The sequence below is a fragment of the Pangasianodon hypophthalmus genome, chromosome 14 (genome assembly GCF_027358585.1).
Source record: "Pangasianodon hypophthalmus isolate fPanHyp1 chromosome 14, fPanHyp1.pri, whole genome shotgun sequence".
NCBI lineage: Eukaryota > Metazoa > Chordata > Actinopteri > Siluriformes > Pangasiidae > Pangasianodon > Pangasianodon hypophthalmus.
The window spans coordinates 21,370,581-21,388,477 of NC_069723.1; the positions used below are offsets into that span (position 1 = coordinate 21,370,581).

The 17,897-nt window shown below is 37.9% G+C and overlaps 1 protein-coding gene across 1 annotated transcript in view; it reads right to left on the reverse strand.

Moving 5' to 3' along the window:
• Window positions 1-1,224: 1,224 nt before the first annotated feature.
• Window positions 1,225-17,897, reverse strand: part of pds5b (PDS5 cohesin associated factor B) — a 48,414-nt gene continuing 31,741 nt past the window's right edge. Inside the window, exons 21-34 of the mRNA XM_034310599.2 lie at window positions 17,265-17,423; window positions 15,775-15,843; window positions 15,283-15,419; window positions 13,878-14,001; window positions 13,307-13,511; window positions 11,684-11,798; window positions 11,355-11,487; window positions 11,048-11,167; window positions 10,345-10,407; window positions 8,714-8,856; window positions 5,554-6,027; window positions 5,370-5,468; window positions 3,673-3,790; window positions 1,225-2,144 (exon numbers count right to left, since the gene is read on the reverse strand). Coding sequence (XP_034166490.1) covers window positions 2,109-2,144; window positions 3,673-3,790; window positions 5,370-5,468; window positions 5,554-6,027; window positions 8,714-8,856; window positions 10,345-10,407; window positions 11,048-11,167; window positions 11,355-11,487; window positions 11,684-11,798; window positions 13,307-13,511; window positions 13,878-14,001; window positions 15,283-15,419; window positions 15,775-15,843; window positions 17,265-17,423 — 1,995 coding nt within the window. The 3' untranslated portion in view covers window positions 1,225-2,108. The remainder of the gene's footprint in view (window positions 2,145-3,672; window positions 3,791-5,369; window positions 5,469-5,553; window positions 6,028-8,713; window positions 8,857-10,344; window positions 10,408-11,047; window positions 11,168-11,354; window positions 11,488-11,683; window positions 11,799-13,306; window positions 13,512-13,877; window positions 14,002-15,282; window positions 15,420-15,774; window positions 15,844-17,264; window positions 17,424-17,897) is intronic.

The following is a 17,897-nucleotide window of genomic DNA, read 5'->3' on the forward strand; positions in this document are numbered from 1 at the left end:
GAGGGAACAACTGTTTACAGCTGCTATAATGCAAGTGATAATAGGAACTAATTTGTTTCGTGGACGTTCAATAACATTAAATGAAACAATAAATACATATAAAGTGTCATGAAATAAGCCACTTCCAGGTGGTAACAGTAACTCTGCTTCCTTTACATCACCCCACTGTTGATCATTTTCCTATAAACAGCCTCATTTATTTGCTTTAATTTTTGACTCTGTAACATCCTGATTAATCATTAATCGCTCGTCACACCCAGTTTGGTGCAATGTGGCTGTGAATATCTCTGAGAAACCGATCAGACACATTTAAATAGAAAGGTTACCAGGAAAAAACGTGACCAGATGTAAAATACACTATATGGCCAAAAGTATGTGGACACCTGACCATCACACTCATATGTGGTTCTTCCCCAAACTGTTGACACAAAATTGGGAGCAATTGTATAAAATGTCTTTGAATGCTGCAGCATTACAGTTTCCCTTCACTGGAACTAAAAGGCTGAAACCTGTTCCAGCACGACAATGCCCCCGTGCACAAAGCAAGCTCCATGAACACATAGTGTGTTAAGGTTGGAGTGGAAGAAATCGAGTGTCCTGCACAGAGTCCTGACCTCAACCCCACTGAACACCTTTGGGATGAACTGGAACACCGACTGCACCCCAGACCTCCTCACCAACATCAGCGCCTGATCTCACTAATGCTCTTGTAGCTGAATGATCATAAAATCCACATAGCCACGCTCCAAAATCTAGTGGAAAGCCTTCCCAGAAGAGTGGAGGTTATTATAACAACAAAGTGGGAATAAATCTGAAATGAGATGTTCAACAAGCACATATGGGTATCACGGTCAGGGGTCCACAAACTTATGGCCATATAGCGTATTTAAGGTCTTGCTCATGAAGTTAAAACTCAGTACAGGCAGCAGGGCAAGAATCCATATTACCCTTTCCACATGAGGAGTTTAAGTTGAATATAAAACATACAATGTGCCATTTTTTTTCCCCTCACTAAGATAAATACACAATGCACTCACACCTAACAGCAATTTTTTAAGCAACAGTGAATGAGAAAAGCACTGCCGTGATTAAATGACTCATTTTTCCATTTCAGCAACACCATAAATATCTCCAGGGGAACATGAAGGCTTTCATTCTTACAGAGCGAACAAAACAAGGAAATGTGACACTCACACGGAGCGATGGATCAGTGAACAAGTCCAATTATTTAAACAGAATATTTTATTGGTTCAGCAGACTGAAAAAGTGGGCGATTTTAATCCGCAAGTGTTCCGCAACACACAGCCAATATTAAAACGGATTGCTTTGTACCATACTTTCCTTTTTCTAAACACTGATAAAAACAAATACTGGGCAGGAGAAGTTTACAAATACGTGATTTTGTCATCAGACCAGTGTTTCTTTTTCTTCTTCTTTTTTTTTTTTTTTTTTATCGTTTTTGTTTTCCTGCAGAGGCACATTTGCACATCCACAATAATATGCACACAAGAATTACACAAATGACAAAGGGTTAAAAAGGGAAAGAGTAAAATGACAAACATAAAAATGGAACTACAAAAACAAACAAACAAAAAAACAAACAAACAACAAAAAAAAAAACAACCAACAAAAAAACCTCATGTCGCTCGATACAGAATGATACAGAAAACACACTGGACAGATACAGTACTGCTAAAAGTCGCTTTTCCTTTAATACTTGAACAAATTCAGCCAATGCAACATCTTAAAATCCGAAAGGGTAAGAGCTATACAGTTTCCCTAAAGTGGAGGGGATTTCAGGATCAGGGGGCAACAGAACAAAGACTATTTACAGTTTGTGTCTGAGCGTATGTGTGTGTGTGTGTGTTTAAGCCAAGATTTTTCACATGGTCAGCACGTGTAACAATGCGAAACAAACCACGAGTCATGGTGGAGCGACGCTGCGAAAGCTTACGGCAGAAAAGACAGCAAAATACAGCTGAAGCAGATGCATGGCTCCGAAAAAGTCCAAACGCTCCAAAAAAAAAAAAAAAATCCCTCTGATGAGTTCCAGGGCTTTTCAAAGCTCTGCCATGATGAATCTCTCTGAAGGGAGAACGTCAGCTCCCTCATCTCCGCTCTCGCCTTCCAGCCTTCCGTCGCACCTACACACAGCACAACGAGCACTGAGCACACGAGCTACTCCACTCAACACTGTCAGGATTATTTCAATTACTCAGAATAACACATGGTAAAAGTATTTCTCTTAAACTTAATTAACCTCAATCAAACAGAAATAAGTTATTTGCCACCAGAATTCTCACTTTCTTAAGCTTTCTAGACTAAAAACAAACATCAATGAATAAGAAGTTCTGTATTTCTAAATATCTCTAAAGAAAGGCTTTGTATATTCAAAATGTAATCTTAAACATTGTGCTGTGTTCTCAATTGGAAACTCACAAGTCAAGTGAGTTTCTCACAAGATTTTAAACTCTGGTAAGAAATGATGGCAAAATAAAATATGTTAACACTGTTTTACTTTCTTTTGCTTTATCTAAGAGTTAAAGGAATAAATTCAGCCAAAAATGATTTAACATTTCCCCCTTACTTCAAATTAAGTTTAAATAGTTTTTATTGAGCTTTCAAGTCTCTACAGCAGTCTGGGAGTGTAAGACTTAGGCACCCACTCAATATGATTCGATCTTTAAGGCAATAATTCAATAAGATGCTTGATGCTACCGCTGAATCTGCTACGATACGATGCGATTTCAATACATAAGGCAATGATTCGATATTTGACAATACCACTAATTCTGCTATGCTACGATATGATTCTATAATTCTTAAGCCAGCAATTCGACATTTGGCAGTATCACCGAATCAGCTATGAGGCGATATGATTCGATTCTTGAGAAAACGATTCAGTGTTTGACAACACCATTGAATCAGCTACAAAACCACACCATATAGTTAGATTCTTAAGCCAGCGATTCGATATTTGGCAATATAACTGAATCAGCTACAATACAATTACATTCTTAAGCCAGTGATTCGATATTTGGCAGTATCGCTGAATTAGCTAGGATACAATGATTCGATTCTTAAGACAACAATTCAATATTTGACAATACCACTGAATCAGCTACAAAACCATACCATATGATTTGATTCTTAAGCCAGCACAACTGAATCTGTTACAATACGATACGATTGTTAAGGCAACGATCTGATATTTGACGATACCACTCAATCAACTACGATACGATTCGATGTTTGATGATTTTACTGAATCTGATACGATATGATATATATGATTTAGTATCCTCCGAGCGATATGTGACCAACTTTGCTCAGAATCTGGGGACGGCCTACTGTTAATTTGTGAATGATGTAGAGAAGCACTATTTTAAAAGTATCAGAGTTACAGGCAAATCACCTTACTAGTCAGTTTACGCATCAGTTTAAAAATATCAAATATTTTACACACCAGTAGTCTGTCCTTTTTCAATAATAATCGATTTATAATCATTAATAATATATTTAGGATTGTTGCCTCGATTAGTTTCAATTGTTGAGTTTTAAATCGCTGTATTAATCCTAATCGTCCGAGTGTTATACCCCTCTGAAAGGCACTGTACCACTTGTTAGTTATGTTATTTTAAGATGAGGCCAGTTTTCAGCCTGGTGGTTTACTTTAGGTGAGGAGTCCTGTGACTGCTCCTCTTCTGCCTCCTCATCACTGTGCTGCGACGTCTCCATCTCCTCCTCAGACTCGTCCTCTTGGCTCACTGCTGCTCGGGACCTTCCACCTCTGTAACATGGAGCAAATAAAAAAACAAACCCAGGAATTAGTAATAATCCGTCATGTCTCTCAACTACAGCAGAGTTGAGATTAAATCTAAGTGAATTAGATCACATAACTGAGGGGCACTATGCATTAATGACACTATGGAATTAAAAACCTCTTTAGCAAATCATTTTCCCCAGACGTATACATACATGACAGCTGGTGCTCAGGGCAGGTCATCTGCCAAAATCTGTGTCACTAACACAGACACGATCACATAACTCGTTCCTCAATCACTCCTAATTACCAATTTTAATATTAGAACTAATGTACACAGACTAACTCACTTTTACAGACCAGACAATGGTGATGTTTAAATTAGTCGCTTAATTGGTCAGAAGGTGTTCATTAATTAAAATGAAAAAGTTTATAGTAATGTGTTTGTTTTAATACGTTACTGTTTCTATAGTAACAGTAGCTCTGTAATTTAAGTTCTCCAACATAAGAAAGTCTTCAGGACAATTATGAGGAGCTGTTTCTCAGTAACGTTAATTTTTTTCTGTCTTAATAACTTCAAAAGAAAGTGAGGGAACAATTGTTTACAGCTGCTATAACACAAGCGATAACAGGAACTAACTTGCTTTGCAAGTGTTCCACAACATTAACTGTAAATAAAATACAGAGACAAATCAACAAAAACCGCAATTGTTGGCAAATTGCTATAGGACGAACCCATCAGGATGTCTGATATTGGAAAATAATCAACTTCAGAGTGGTAACATTAACTCTGCTTTGTGTCAGGTTGCATTACATTACCTTATCACTGACTATTTACCTATAACAGTAAGCGTTTTATTATCACAATATAAAAAAGAAAAAAAAAAAAGAAAAAGAAAAGAAAAAAAAAAACCCCAAAAAGATCAGTTCAGAGCTCAAGAATTGTGGGACATCAAACTGTGCTGGATTAAGCTCTTGTCCAGGCCTAATTTGCAGAATTCACTGTCTAAATTACATTACTGCCAGATGACATTACTGATGTAGTGTATGGTTATGCGATAATTCATTCAATCTCAGTGGTATAATAATAATCCCAATTTCCGATTTGACAAAAATATCATATCACGATACGTGAAGACATTTCTGTGATACATGATATCACCGCCAGCAAAACAGCAGTATAGCATTTACTAAAAACCTTTGAAGAACTGAGCTCCCTGATGCTTTTTATTTTATGGCTACAACAATAAATAATTTAACACTTTTGAAAATTGCAATTTAATTTTTTAACATTTTGCAGGTGTAAAGCTTCAGTACAAAACACCAAATCAGCCAATTCCAATCACAGTTTGTAAATGTAAAAAAAAAATGTATTAAAAAAAAAAAAAAAAACCACATATTCTTGGTCCTATATATATATACATATATATATATATATATATATATATATATATATATATATATATATATATATATATATATATATATGCAAAATGATATCTGTGACATTTAATAAACTTGTACAGTGACAAATTTTCACAACGTTGATTTTATGGTCATATTGTCCAGCCCTAAACAGGTGACTCAGAAATGAGGTGTTGCGTACCCTGCTTTTTTAGCTGCCGTTTGTGATTTCGGAGGTCGTCCTCTTCTTTTCTGTGGCGTGGACTCGACAGAATCGCTGGTGACCTCTGACACTTCCGCTCTGAGGAGAATCACATGAGTGCATTTGATTATAATGCGTCTGATTATTTTAGTAAGTTTTAGAGGTTATTAATGTGAAAGCTGACCTCGGTTTGCGTCCTCGCCTGCCTCTAGGCTTAACTTCCTCCATATTTTCACTGCCTCTATCTTCTTCCTCGTCCTCCTCCTCTGCCTCCTGCTCGTCGTCGTTGTCCTCGTCCGGCGGCGGCGCGGCCTTCCTGCGTCCTCTCCTCCCCTTGCTGGCGGCGGTTTCTTCTTTGGCGGCGGCGGATTTGGGAGGTCGTCCCCGGCGCCCCCTCTTGGGCGGGCTGTTCTGCTCGTCCTCTGTCTCCATGGTTGTGTCGACAATGCTGCTGTCCTCCGTCCACTGCTCCTCTGTGTCCTCCGTGCTGGTGTTGGCTGCTTTCTTGCGGCCGCGTTTGGCTTTCGGCTCCGGGGCCTTGTCCTCCTGTCCAGTCGCGGCTCCTCGCTTGCGTCCCCTAGTGGGCTTGTCTCCTTCAGACGGGCTCTTCATGGAGATGTCCTCGTTCTCGCTGTGGTCCACGTCAGCAGAGTCCATTCTGAGAGAGAAAAAAGGGGTGGACAGTTTAGAAATCAAACAATTAAAGCTGAGCACCATAATTCATAAGTGATCAGGGTACAAGCTTTCAGAAACACTGTATATGTGTAGATACAGGCATTAAAATAAATGTTTTTATAATGTTTACATGTAGTACTTACAGCAGCTTCTTTTATTTTTATTTTACTTCATGCTTTGCATAACTAGGGCTGCATGATATTGAAGAAAATTGCGATATGCGATACGATAAAGCTGTCAGTGTGTAAAATCAATTAAAATTTAAGTTTTTATGTATATATATATATATATATATATATATATATAAACTTAAAATGATATAACCAACATACATGCTATCTGACTTTTCGTAACTTTTTGAAGTACTAAAATCATTCAGTTATCGCATATGCGATATGCATATTGTGATATTTACATTTGCGATATTTCGATAATTCCGATATATTGTACAGCTCTACTAACAACATAAGCATAATCTGTTGTGGCACGTTTTAGTACTTGTTCCAATTTGTACTTGTTTGGTTTTGCTGAATTTTGCACTGCCTACTTATGAGGACACGTTTTCTAATAATAATTAAAAAAATAATAATAATAATTACGGACAGCTGAATAATTGGTCAGTTTCTTAGCTGATATTATTTTTGCTAATCTCACAATTAACATGAAAATATGGCACATAATTAACACAATCACTCAAACTAAACTATAAGAACCTTGCTTTTTTAATGAGCCTAGAACTAAGCCATGAAAGGTTCTTGTCTCTGCTTATTTTTAATTTTATTGATAAAACATTATAAAATAAGGTACTGCGTTGTAATTTATTACAAAATCATGGGTGTCAATATGTTTAATAACAACCAAATCAACTCACGGCAGCTGCAGAATGGATGATAAAATATATATCATTATATATTTTTTACGCAAAATAAAATATTTTATTCTCCTTCCTTCTCTGTATTAATTTTTGTGAACATTGTAAAAGCATGCGATGGAAATCCTGGCACATGAAACTAGATTTGACTACTACTTTATATCTGATTTAAAAAAAAAAAAAAAAAAAAAAAAAAAAAAATTCACCATTTCTAATCAGCCCCATCAGAAACACATTTCAAAGCTTGATTTTTTTGTGTGAAATCTCACAAACTGAATCCTACCTATTATAATTTAAATGTAACATGTATTAAGAAAATTAGTTTGGGAAAAAAAAAAAAAGCTAAAAAAGAGATGTACTCAAACGCTCTTGATATTCATCCGTCTCTGAAACAGTTAGTGTCCCCAGTATCCCAACTGTCTTACTAACACACAGCCTGCTCTCCTGATTATACCCGTCTGAGGATGGTAATGAATCATATTGTGCTGAGCTCAATTGGTTCACTGAAGAGGTTCTCTGTCTCCGAGCGTCTCCTGCTTCCAAGCTGAAGTGCTCTGTTGATGCGAGCCGGATGCAGTGAAGCTATAATCACTATGGCCTTGTGATGCAAATGTATTTACAGCCCTATTCAGCTCAGCCTGAATCACCTTTTCACCCGTGTCTAGACCTCACGGATCCAAGTGTTTCACAGCTTCTATTCATTTGTGAGTTTAAACTACACAGGAAAGGATTTTTTTTTTTGGCTTTTGGAAAGGCTGTGTGCCATCTGTACGGCTCAGAAGAAAGGTTGAGAGAAGGACAAATTGCTAATCTAGGCGCTGGGACAAGCACATTACAGGGGTGGACAAATCATAAATTCATTAACGACCCCGCCCGGCAATGAGCTGCCCAGTGCAATTAACTAGGCTATAAAGTGGCAAATAATGTAATTTAACTCAAAAGCATGAGTGAATTATGTGCATTAATATTGCACTGTATAGTACTTGACTCCTGGAAGAGCCGACTTTACGAAGCGACAGTCCTTTTCCTGTTTCTGCTGATGAAGCATTGTGTTTGTGCCCTTGGCAAGAGAAATATAGGAACCGAAGGGTGCGTGTTACGTTTTATCAAATGAAAAGTTCTCTTTGTGTTTAAATATGAAGCGTCAATATTTTATTTTCCTTCCTTTCTCTGGTAGTTGGATAAATAAATAAAAAAAAGAAGTCCACTGGGGAAACTGATAGAAAGAAAAAAAATAAAAAAAATAGCATGGATAAGTAAATCTGCTTGTCTCAGGCAGCCAGAGATGATAGAATTTTTTTTTTCCACAAAAAATACAGGAAAAATATATAGCTAAAACATGATGTACATAAAACCTTTTCCAAACCCAATTATAATCTTTTGTTTGGATCAAATTCATTCTCTTTTCTCCGTTATCTGATCCTGGGTTTCGGATCAAAGCCATTTCTATTCACAAGGCTTCACCTCAGAAGTTTACTTTACTAGCTAGTGTCCAAGAGACGAGAGTGTTTGAGAAACAGATGAACACAACGATGTGTTTCTCTAGATCATGGTGACATCACAGCATGCGATCATCCTTCATCCTTTTCGCGACATGGTAAACATGGTAGGAACATTAGATTACGATGTTACTAAAATAAAAGATTTTAATAAAAGAATTCCACTAGTGTTGCTTTTTGAAGTACTTCATAGTTCTCTGGCGGTTAAATACACAATCCTCCACAGTCAGTAGGATAACATTACAAAAGAATGTTCACACACCCACACCAACACAATGATAGTGCTGCAGGTTTACTACCTTCCTTTGCTGCGGCCCGGCGAGCTGGGATTGGAGTTGCTGCTGGCGTTGCTGATGGTCTCCATGCGAGAGAGTTTGGTCTGCAGCTTGCCTGTAGCTGATAACGGTTTGTTCACGGCTCCGAGTACGTTCGCTGATTTAGGCTGGAAATGTGGGGAGGAGGGAAGAAAAACAAAGAGACAGCAGGAATTATTAGGAAAAGCACCTGCTTGGAGCTTTTTATTTCACTGCACAAAGTACTAGGACATTTGGCACATGAAAATAAACTGCTTTTTCCACATCATCAGTTCAGTACCAAAGCTTCCAGTTGTGTATATTTTGGAACGCTCTTAAGACAGGATCTAATATGCACTCACCATCCACTTTATTAGGAACACCTGTACACCAGCACATTCATGCAGTTATGTAATCAGCCAATCATGGGGCAGCAGCACAATGCATATCATCATGCAGATAGAGGTCAAGAGCTTCAGATAAAATTCACATCAAACATCAGAATGTGATCGCTGTGACTTTAACCGTGTCATGGTTGTTGGTACCAGATGGGCTGGTTTGAGTGTTTCAGAAACCGCTGAACTCTTTGGAATTTCACACACAACAATCTGTACAGTTTACACAGAATGGTGCAAAGGGAAAAAAGGGGGGAAAAAAAAAAAGTGAAGAAAAAAAACAAAACAAAAACATTGGAGTGAGCGATAGCTCTGTGGGTGGAAACACCTTAATAAGAGAGGTCAGGAAAAAATGGCCAGACTGGTTCAAGCTGCCAGGAAGGATATAGTAACTCTATCATTCTTTACATCCACGGTGAGCAGAAAAGCATCTCAGCATGCACAAAACATCGAACCTTGAGGTGGTTGGGCTACAACAGTGGAAGACCACATTGGGTTCTTCCACTGTTGTAGCCCCTGGAGTCTGAGGCTATCATGGGCACAGGCTCACATGCCGATTAGAGAACTGCATGAATGTGCAGGTGTACAAGTGTTCCTAATAAAGTGGACAACGAGTGTATTAGCTTATACTAACTCTCACACACACCTAACTGAACAACACCCCTTCAGTACATTCTGTACATCTGTCCGCTCCACTACTCATCTCTGCTGTATTTTTTTTTCTACTCGGTATCTTTTGCACTCTTTCTCCTCATTGTATTGTTTTTCTCTTTGTATTTTTGCTTTCTTTTATTTAATGCATGCATTCTTGTTTTGCTGTCAAACTGTGTTTTGTTTTTTGACTCGTTGATGTGCAAATATTTTTCCCCTTCTCTGTCCTGTTTGTTTGTTTTGTTTTTTTTAGTTCCCTTTTCTCTTCGTTCCCCTTTCTCTTCATTAATAGTCTATAAAATGTGACATATATAGTAATTATTTTGGACTGTTATTGTCCTTAATCGAATTTCTTTTTGACAGAAACGTCTGTGCTTTTTCTGACATCCTTGTGAACATGCTATCAAACTGACTGAAATTGAAAACTAATCCCTAAATTCTGTTGCTTCCTGTTTGGGCCAGTTCTAGTATTTGAAATATGCAAGATGTTTGAAAAAAAGAAAAAACATCTGTTTTAATGATTTAAAAAAAAAATTAAATTAAAAAATTAAAAAAAATAATAAAAAAAAAAGGATAGTAATGGAGGTGTACCTTCCCAGGGGTAAAAAATGACTTCATCTCAGGAGGAAGATAATTTTTTGTGTTGCTGAAATTCTGTGAGATAGACAAGAACAAAAAAGGAGCTTTAATGAGTTTGTAGAACAGCGACTAAAAGAAAATGTTATATTCATCTTATACCACAGCAATCTGCCAATGCTAACAACACCTCAATACCTTCAAAATTCAGTTTATAGTCACTGATTAATGTTGCACAACGTCCACAAAACAAGTTAGTTACTTTTATCATTTACGATATAAAAAGCTATAAACAATCTATTCCTCACCATCTTCTCATTTATTTCTCTTTCTTGAAGTTAATATTGCAAAAAATGCAGCTTGTCACGTTACTGAGAAGCCGGAAAATGCAAAGTCCTCAAGTCTTTCAAGTGACAGAAAACTTAGTTACAGTTTTACCTTTGACTGTTACAAAGAGCTGACACTGGAGACTCCTTCCTCCAAAAATGCTAAATAAACATCCCTTTACAGAATCAACAATTATAGAGGTTTATGCTGATATTATAGAAATGAAAAAGTATTCGAATGAGTGTGATTTGTACGAGTGAGTGTGATTTGCAGCTGCTTTACTGTCAGAGCTGCTGTTACAGAAAATTACTCAACACCTTCTGTCTGACTGGCAGTGCTGTGGTATAAATTATTTTAACGAATGTGTTGGGTTTGTGGCTGGCAGTCTCACCTTGTCAGGTTGGGTAAAGTAGCGCGCAGGCAGTACGGGGTCTTTCGGTGACTCCAGGCTGTACGTGGTGCTCTTGGAGATGACGATATTCATGGCTACATCGCACACTGTGTAGAGTTTCTAACAGGAGAGAAGTTAAAAGAACAAGGATTTCGTAAAATATTAGGGAATTTTTACGTCATTACGAGGTAAAGCATCATGACATGAACACATCAATTACTCGTTAATCAATCAGAACTGGTCACAATGAAGAAGAAAAGAACTTGAAAGAATAATAATAAAAAAAAAGAATGGCTTAGGCGCTCACCTCGTTCATCTTCGGATCATCTGGACACTGGCCATCTTTTGTCTGTTTGATGTTCTCTACCATTTTTCTTATGAACGCATGACTGTTGTTCTCATTTTTTGCCATTAGGATCTCCAAAATAAACCATAAAGCCCTGAAGATGAAAAGAGCAGAGAGACGCAGAGAGTGAGAGAAAAGTCATTTTTCCAGCAATAACGCCAGAGCACTTGCGAAAAATCAATTTCTCTGGCTTTTCTTCATTTTAAAGCACACAGAAATCTGTAAAAGCCTGTCTCTTTCTCTCTCTGTCACACACACACACACACACACACACAGAGAGAGAGACTCACTCCTTGATGTCTTTGAGCTGCTCTATGTCTTGTACTTTGACGTAGTCCGGGTCGTGAGCCAGCAGGTGGATGGCGTACGGCACCACATATTCCGGCAGGAGGGAGATCAGCTTTTCTACAAGAGACAGACGTTCAGTCTTATTATTATTATTTCAGACATGAACATGGAATCAGTCAGAGTTTTTTCAGGGATGGGGATTTTCACACTCACACTGCAAGGCTGATATGCGGAGTGAATTACAAAAAGAGGCGTGTACTGTGTTCCATTATGACAACCTAATTAATTCAAATTAATTTAGCATGACAAAATGAAGGGCCAAAACATCTGCCAAGAAATTAATTTGATAGGAAAGACATACCAAAGTCATTCGGCTCACTGATTCCATCCTTTAAACACTACGTCCAAGATAAGTGGAAGTTGTTCCTTGATATATATGTAATAATACGACTATTAACACATTACGCCACAGAACAGTTTCTATAGTAACACCTCATTTACAGGGACTTGTTCAGCAGATGTGGCACATAATCCAAGATCAATAATAAACAAATTTCAAAAAACATAAATATTGTTACACTGATGTTTATTTAACGTTTATGGAAAGAGTCTCCAGTGCTAGCACTTTGTAAAGGCCTGTAAGCTTTCTGTAACATAAAAAGATGCATTTTTATGTCTTATTAACATCAAGAGAGAAAAATTAAAGAGTGGAGGTAGTAGAAGCGCTATAATGTAAGAGATAACATTCATGGATGTTCCACAATGTTAAATGTAACTATAAATGGTTAAAAAGCACAATGTGTCACTCATAAACAAGTTAAATGTGTGATCTTTGGAAAGCTACTGTGGTATAAGAGGAATAAACACTTCACGATGAGCCGTTAGGGGAAAATAATCCACTTTGAAGTCGTAACAGTGACTCCGCTTCGTTTCGGGAATATATAATACATCTAATACGACTCCTCCTGCTTGAGCATTTCACCAGTTCCTGACATACGAGTAAATCCCCAGCTTAATTAATTAAGTATTTTGGGTTAATGTGGTGCTATTAACACTTAGCAAAAGCATCTGTCGTGGTTTTTATTCTACTTTGTGAAGAACTCTATTGTGAAATGCGCTATACAATTAAAATTAAACTGAATAAAAGAATAAAGTCTGTAATTTTGTCAGTACGCTGAAGCAAGTTGTTTTTAAGCCAACATTTAAAATGTACAAATAAAACTTCTTTCTCAGACCTCCCTCCAAAGCCCACGCCCACAGAAATCAGCTTTCTGATTTGACAGAGGATGTAACTGAGACATCTCTTTCTGCTGATTGGCTGGATTTTGAGAGCCTGGGTGCTGCAGGAAGAAGTGGGAGGAGAACATTGACAATTATTATGAAAAACTATTCCTTTTTGTAGTAAAAATCTATGTGGCTCATGGATGCCGTTTTGGCTGTGCAGAATGACCTTATGAAATATCAGGGTTATAACATGCAGTTTAGTTTTTTTTTTTATTTGTTAAAATGTTTTCTTAAAAGTGGAGTTATAAAATGAGTTAGAGATGGGCTAATACAGAACTGAGACTAGAACTCCCTGACCTACAGTGTGATGGAGGAAAGTAAGTGTGTGTACATGGCCTCACCGCTGACTGCGGCGTGCTGCTTGATGTACTCCCTGCGCAGGTTGATGTTTTTGACCAGGCACTGGCGAGCGTGAGCCCTGCGCTCCTTCACCGGGTCTTTGGCGCAAAGAGCGAACACTGCCAGGTACTCCAGCGGCAGCCGCAGCCGACACAGGCCCTTGTGCAGCTTCTGAGCAAAAGCCTGACGCACCTGGTAACACTCATCCTGAGGACAGAGACGGCGCAATGACTGATAATGCATGAGTGAATGAATGAATGAATGAATGAATGAAGAAATGAATGAGGTAACCACTAGCATGACTGGAATTGAAGACGTGCAGGACAATGTGAACCTCTCTTCAGATCAAGTGTGCAATCAGGCAGGCAAAGCAACCTGCAGCGAGCTAAAACACCACCATATGGCCTCATAACACCAGCAGCAGGACTGACAGAATGATTCAGCACAGCTCTTTGATACACAGCTCCCCATGTACCATTACTCATCATTAAAACAGACAAAGCTGCCTATTAAAGGTGACTTAAGAGCTTCGGTCCTGTAATGAAGCACAGTGCAGTGGCATTTGAATCTTACGTTGATGACAAGAGCACAAAGCTGGTACTGCTCCAGGGTGATGATCTCATGGTAGCAAGGCTCCTGAGCCAGACGCAGCACCGCGCAGCCCGCCGCCAGGCGCAGACGTGACATGTCCGGCTTCCTGAACACACACAGAATAAAATCATTAACTAGAAAATGCTCCTTTTTAAAAAAAAAAAAAAAAAAAAAAAAACCACTAGGACGGACACTTTATTCTATTAATTATAAATCATTAGACATTGCTTTAAAAGGTTTTGACCTTTTAAAATCTATTACTCAGACAAAAAAAAAAAAAAAAAAAACCACAGTGTTGAAATCTGGATTCTGATTGGTCAGAAGGTGTTGATTAATTTTCTATAATAACAACTCTGACAGTAGTGCAGCTGCAAAACACAGGTATACATTAACGTGCTCGTTCTAACACATTATCGTTTCTATAGCAACAGCTCATACATAGGGACTTGTTCGACGGACGCTCCAAAATAAATAAGCCTAATAATAAGCGGGATGAAAAATGTTTAACAAACAAAAACAGGACCGTCCAAACGGGGAAGTTTTCTTTAATGAGGCATTAAACGTATATGGAAGGAGTCTCCAGTGTCATGGAAGCCTTCGGGACAGAGGACGTTGTGCTTTCCAGTTTCTCGGTAACATGACAGGCTGCATTTTTATTTATCTTATTAAATGTCGAGAGAGGAAAAAAAAGAGGCTGGTGAGGGAAAGACTTGCTATAACATAGTGATATAACATAAGTTATAACAGGAACTAACGTGTTTCACGGATATTCCATAACATTAAATGTAAAATGTACGTATGTCATGTTTTAATAAATAAAAAAATGGTAATCACCGGCAGACTGCTGTGGAATAAGAGGAATAAAACACTTCGAGACAAGCTGTTAGTGGAAAATAACCAACTTCGAGGTGGTAACCGGTAACGCTGCTTAATCACACCACTCAGCTGTTGATTATTTTCCTATAACATCACACCCTGAAGTGTCTTACTGCTTACTTAACAAGCCAAGGCAATGTTATTTCAGCATTACTGTTATAAAATACGACAGCTGTTCCAATCATGGAGATTTTTCTACTGTAGTATTCGCAGGATGTGACTTCTGCTGGACAGAAGGGGGTGTTACTGGCTTACAGTCAGGCTGTGACTTGGAGTTTGGATGGTTTTGCACTATTGTATAAGCGATTATGTCTGCACTACTATTTATAGGTACAATTTGTCATTTGATCGGTGTTATATAGTCAGTCGAAAGAAATGATCACAGCAGTGCTTTGCTCCTTCTCCATCAGCCGATTGTATCTGCTAATAAACTACAATTTTACTCAAGCTCGAAGGACATCTTATTTGTAGCTGGTTCTCCTGCAGTGCCAGCACTGTGGGACGCACTCACCCCATCTTGCCCTGTTCAGTCAGATCTCCATCACTGTTCAGTATGGCAGTGAGCATCCTCAGCGTGGAGTTACCCGACTTGCTCTGGTTATTCTTCACTCCGAGCAGCCACCTCACCATCAGCTTAATGCCCTGAATCTGAAAAGAAGATTGAACAGAACAGACACGTTTGATAAAACAAGAAATATTTATTATGGTGAAAGAATCATCAATCGCTGAGCGATTCATCAATGTCATGAAACAATACACTGTGGCGCTAGTACAACCGTGTGAGATAATAACTTTGTCTGAGGCAATCACTGTGTCTCGAGCTCACACTAAAAGAAAATGCTCTAAACTGAAAACAATATCAGCAGAACTCATCAGCTACGGATATTATGTGACTTGTTGGACATTTTATAAATTATATGGCGCTGCCAACTGTTTTAGAAACACTCATCTTTCTCTGTAAAATAACAGCTATGCATTCGGCAGTTTATAAGGTGTGGCCTACCTTCGCCAGTGTTTCAGGGGAAACTTCATCATCTGGAACCCAGAGCTTGGTCGTTTTCTTGCCAGGAATCTTTGAGACAAAGATTGGAAAAGAGAAAAAAAACCCCAAAAACCTCAGATAAAAATCATCTGGCACTCAAAAGCAGGGTGTGTGTGCCAACATGCACTGCGAGGAGATTTATCACTTACTTCTCAGATCAGGGTATTTCCAGACCTCAGTACCTTCAATTTAATGCTTTTTAAGAGCGTTTTAATGCCACTTTAAGAGATCTTAATGCTCTACAACAGTAGCGCTACACAAATCCTAAATATCAAAGCATTATATGTAGACAAACGTCAAGCAGGTTAAAGTCTGCCAAGGGCTGTAACAATGTGAAAAACAGTGGTACGAAGTAAGAGCAATAGGACAAAAATATTGATATTGTGATGACTTGTGTGTGATATCACAGGTAACACAATATCTTTTATAAACTTGATTTTTTTCCTTAATAATAAAACCAATTGGAAGCAGTTTATTTTAATAATATTTTGTACAGTGAAATGCACATTTTTACATATATTGCTTAATTTGTACTCCTTTTCGGTGCCAAATTAATTTATCACCTAAAATAAAAGCAAATAAAATAAATTAAGTGAACTTCACACTACTGTTTTGCTGACAGTTTGTTAGCAAACCTATGATCATGAAAAGCTACCATCGTATGATACACATCATGTATTCTAATGTCTTTATATTGTGATTGTGATGTGATTTTTTTTTTTTTTCACCCATCCCTACTGCAAAGCACTACTAGATAAAATAAAATGACTAATCAAATTAACATAAATCTAAACAACAAGATATATTGTTAATTTAACATTCCATTATGCATAGCATAAACTATTCCATCAGGCTGCACTTTTCTTTTCTCACACAACCACATGTATGAATTTTTCTTACTCCATTTATAGCTAATAATTTCTAAGTTAATAAGTTTTTTTGCTTACTTTTATATATTTGTTTGTCTGATTAGCTCAAATAATCATTCTTTAGTAGTTCAAGAAGCCCAAGAAAACATTACAAGCATTACATACAGCTAAGAAACAGCACTAGGATTATCTATCAGTCTGCATCAAGTGCGTCTTACAATTATTATACAAAATTAACAAACACGTAAAGAATCGAGAGAATAGAAGGCTAGTATTTCTCTGTGCAAATAAAAAAATGCTCATGTAAGCAAACCTATAGCTGGGAAGCAAGTGATGTGTTGCTTCCGCAGTATGTATTAAAACACTTTATTGTTGGTGGATAAGTCTAATCACAGGTGTGCTGTTATCCGGTGTTTCTTACAGTGCGTGATATTAGCTTATTTATTTAGGACGCCTGTGGATCATTACACAGACGCATTTCAGACTACCCTGATTGTGTAAGTCAGTGACGCTTCAGTAACCGTGCACTTACAGGTTGACAGGAGATTTGTTTCTAATAAGACGCTGTGCTGTTCCACTCACCCTGTCGTTCATTAGCAGATCTTTCACAATGAAGTTGGCCACTAGTGATTTAAGCGGCCCGGCGAACTGCTCGGGTGCCAGCATAGCCAAGTGACCCAGCGTAGTGAGAGGAGTTATCAGCTGCTCCATGTTCTCCGTGTCCAGACTTTTATGCAGAGGCTACAACCGAGGAGAGGCTTAGTCAGCATGATACAAACTGTTTTTTTTTTTTTTTTTTTTTTTAAACTGGCATCAACTTTCCACTGATGCATACACCAGCCAAGACTTTATTAGTGACAGCTCCTCTTATTATAAGGGCTTGTATTACAGTATGGTGAGACTTGATGCTCAGGACATACAATGATGGAAAGCTTAGGAAGGTTTGTTCCAAGTTTGTCCCAAAATATATTCATATTTTTATATTCTCTAAGATCCTGTCAAAGTCAACTTGATTCTCATTCCTTCATCACAGATTTGTTGAGTGAGGAACGAAATGTAGTTTCTCCAGGACGCAGTGCTACATTTTACATAAAACAGTAGCAGACAATAGACTCTACACACCACTATATAACAAACTATACACACCACTATACAATGGACTATACAACCTTCAAGCACAGGACAGAGTCTTGTCAGTAGACAGGGCATAAATTA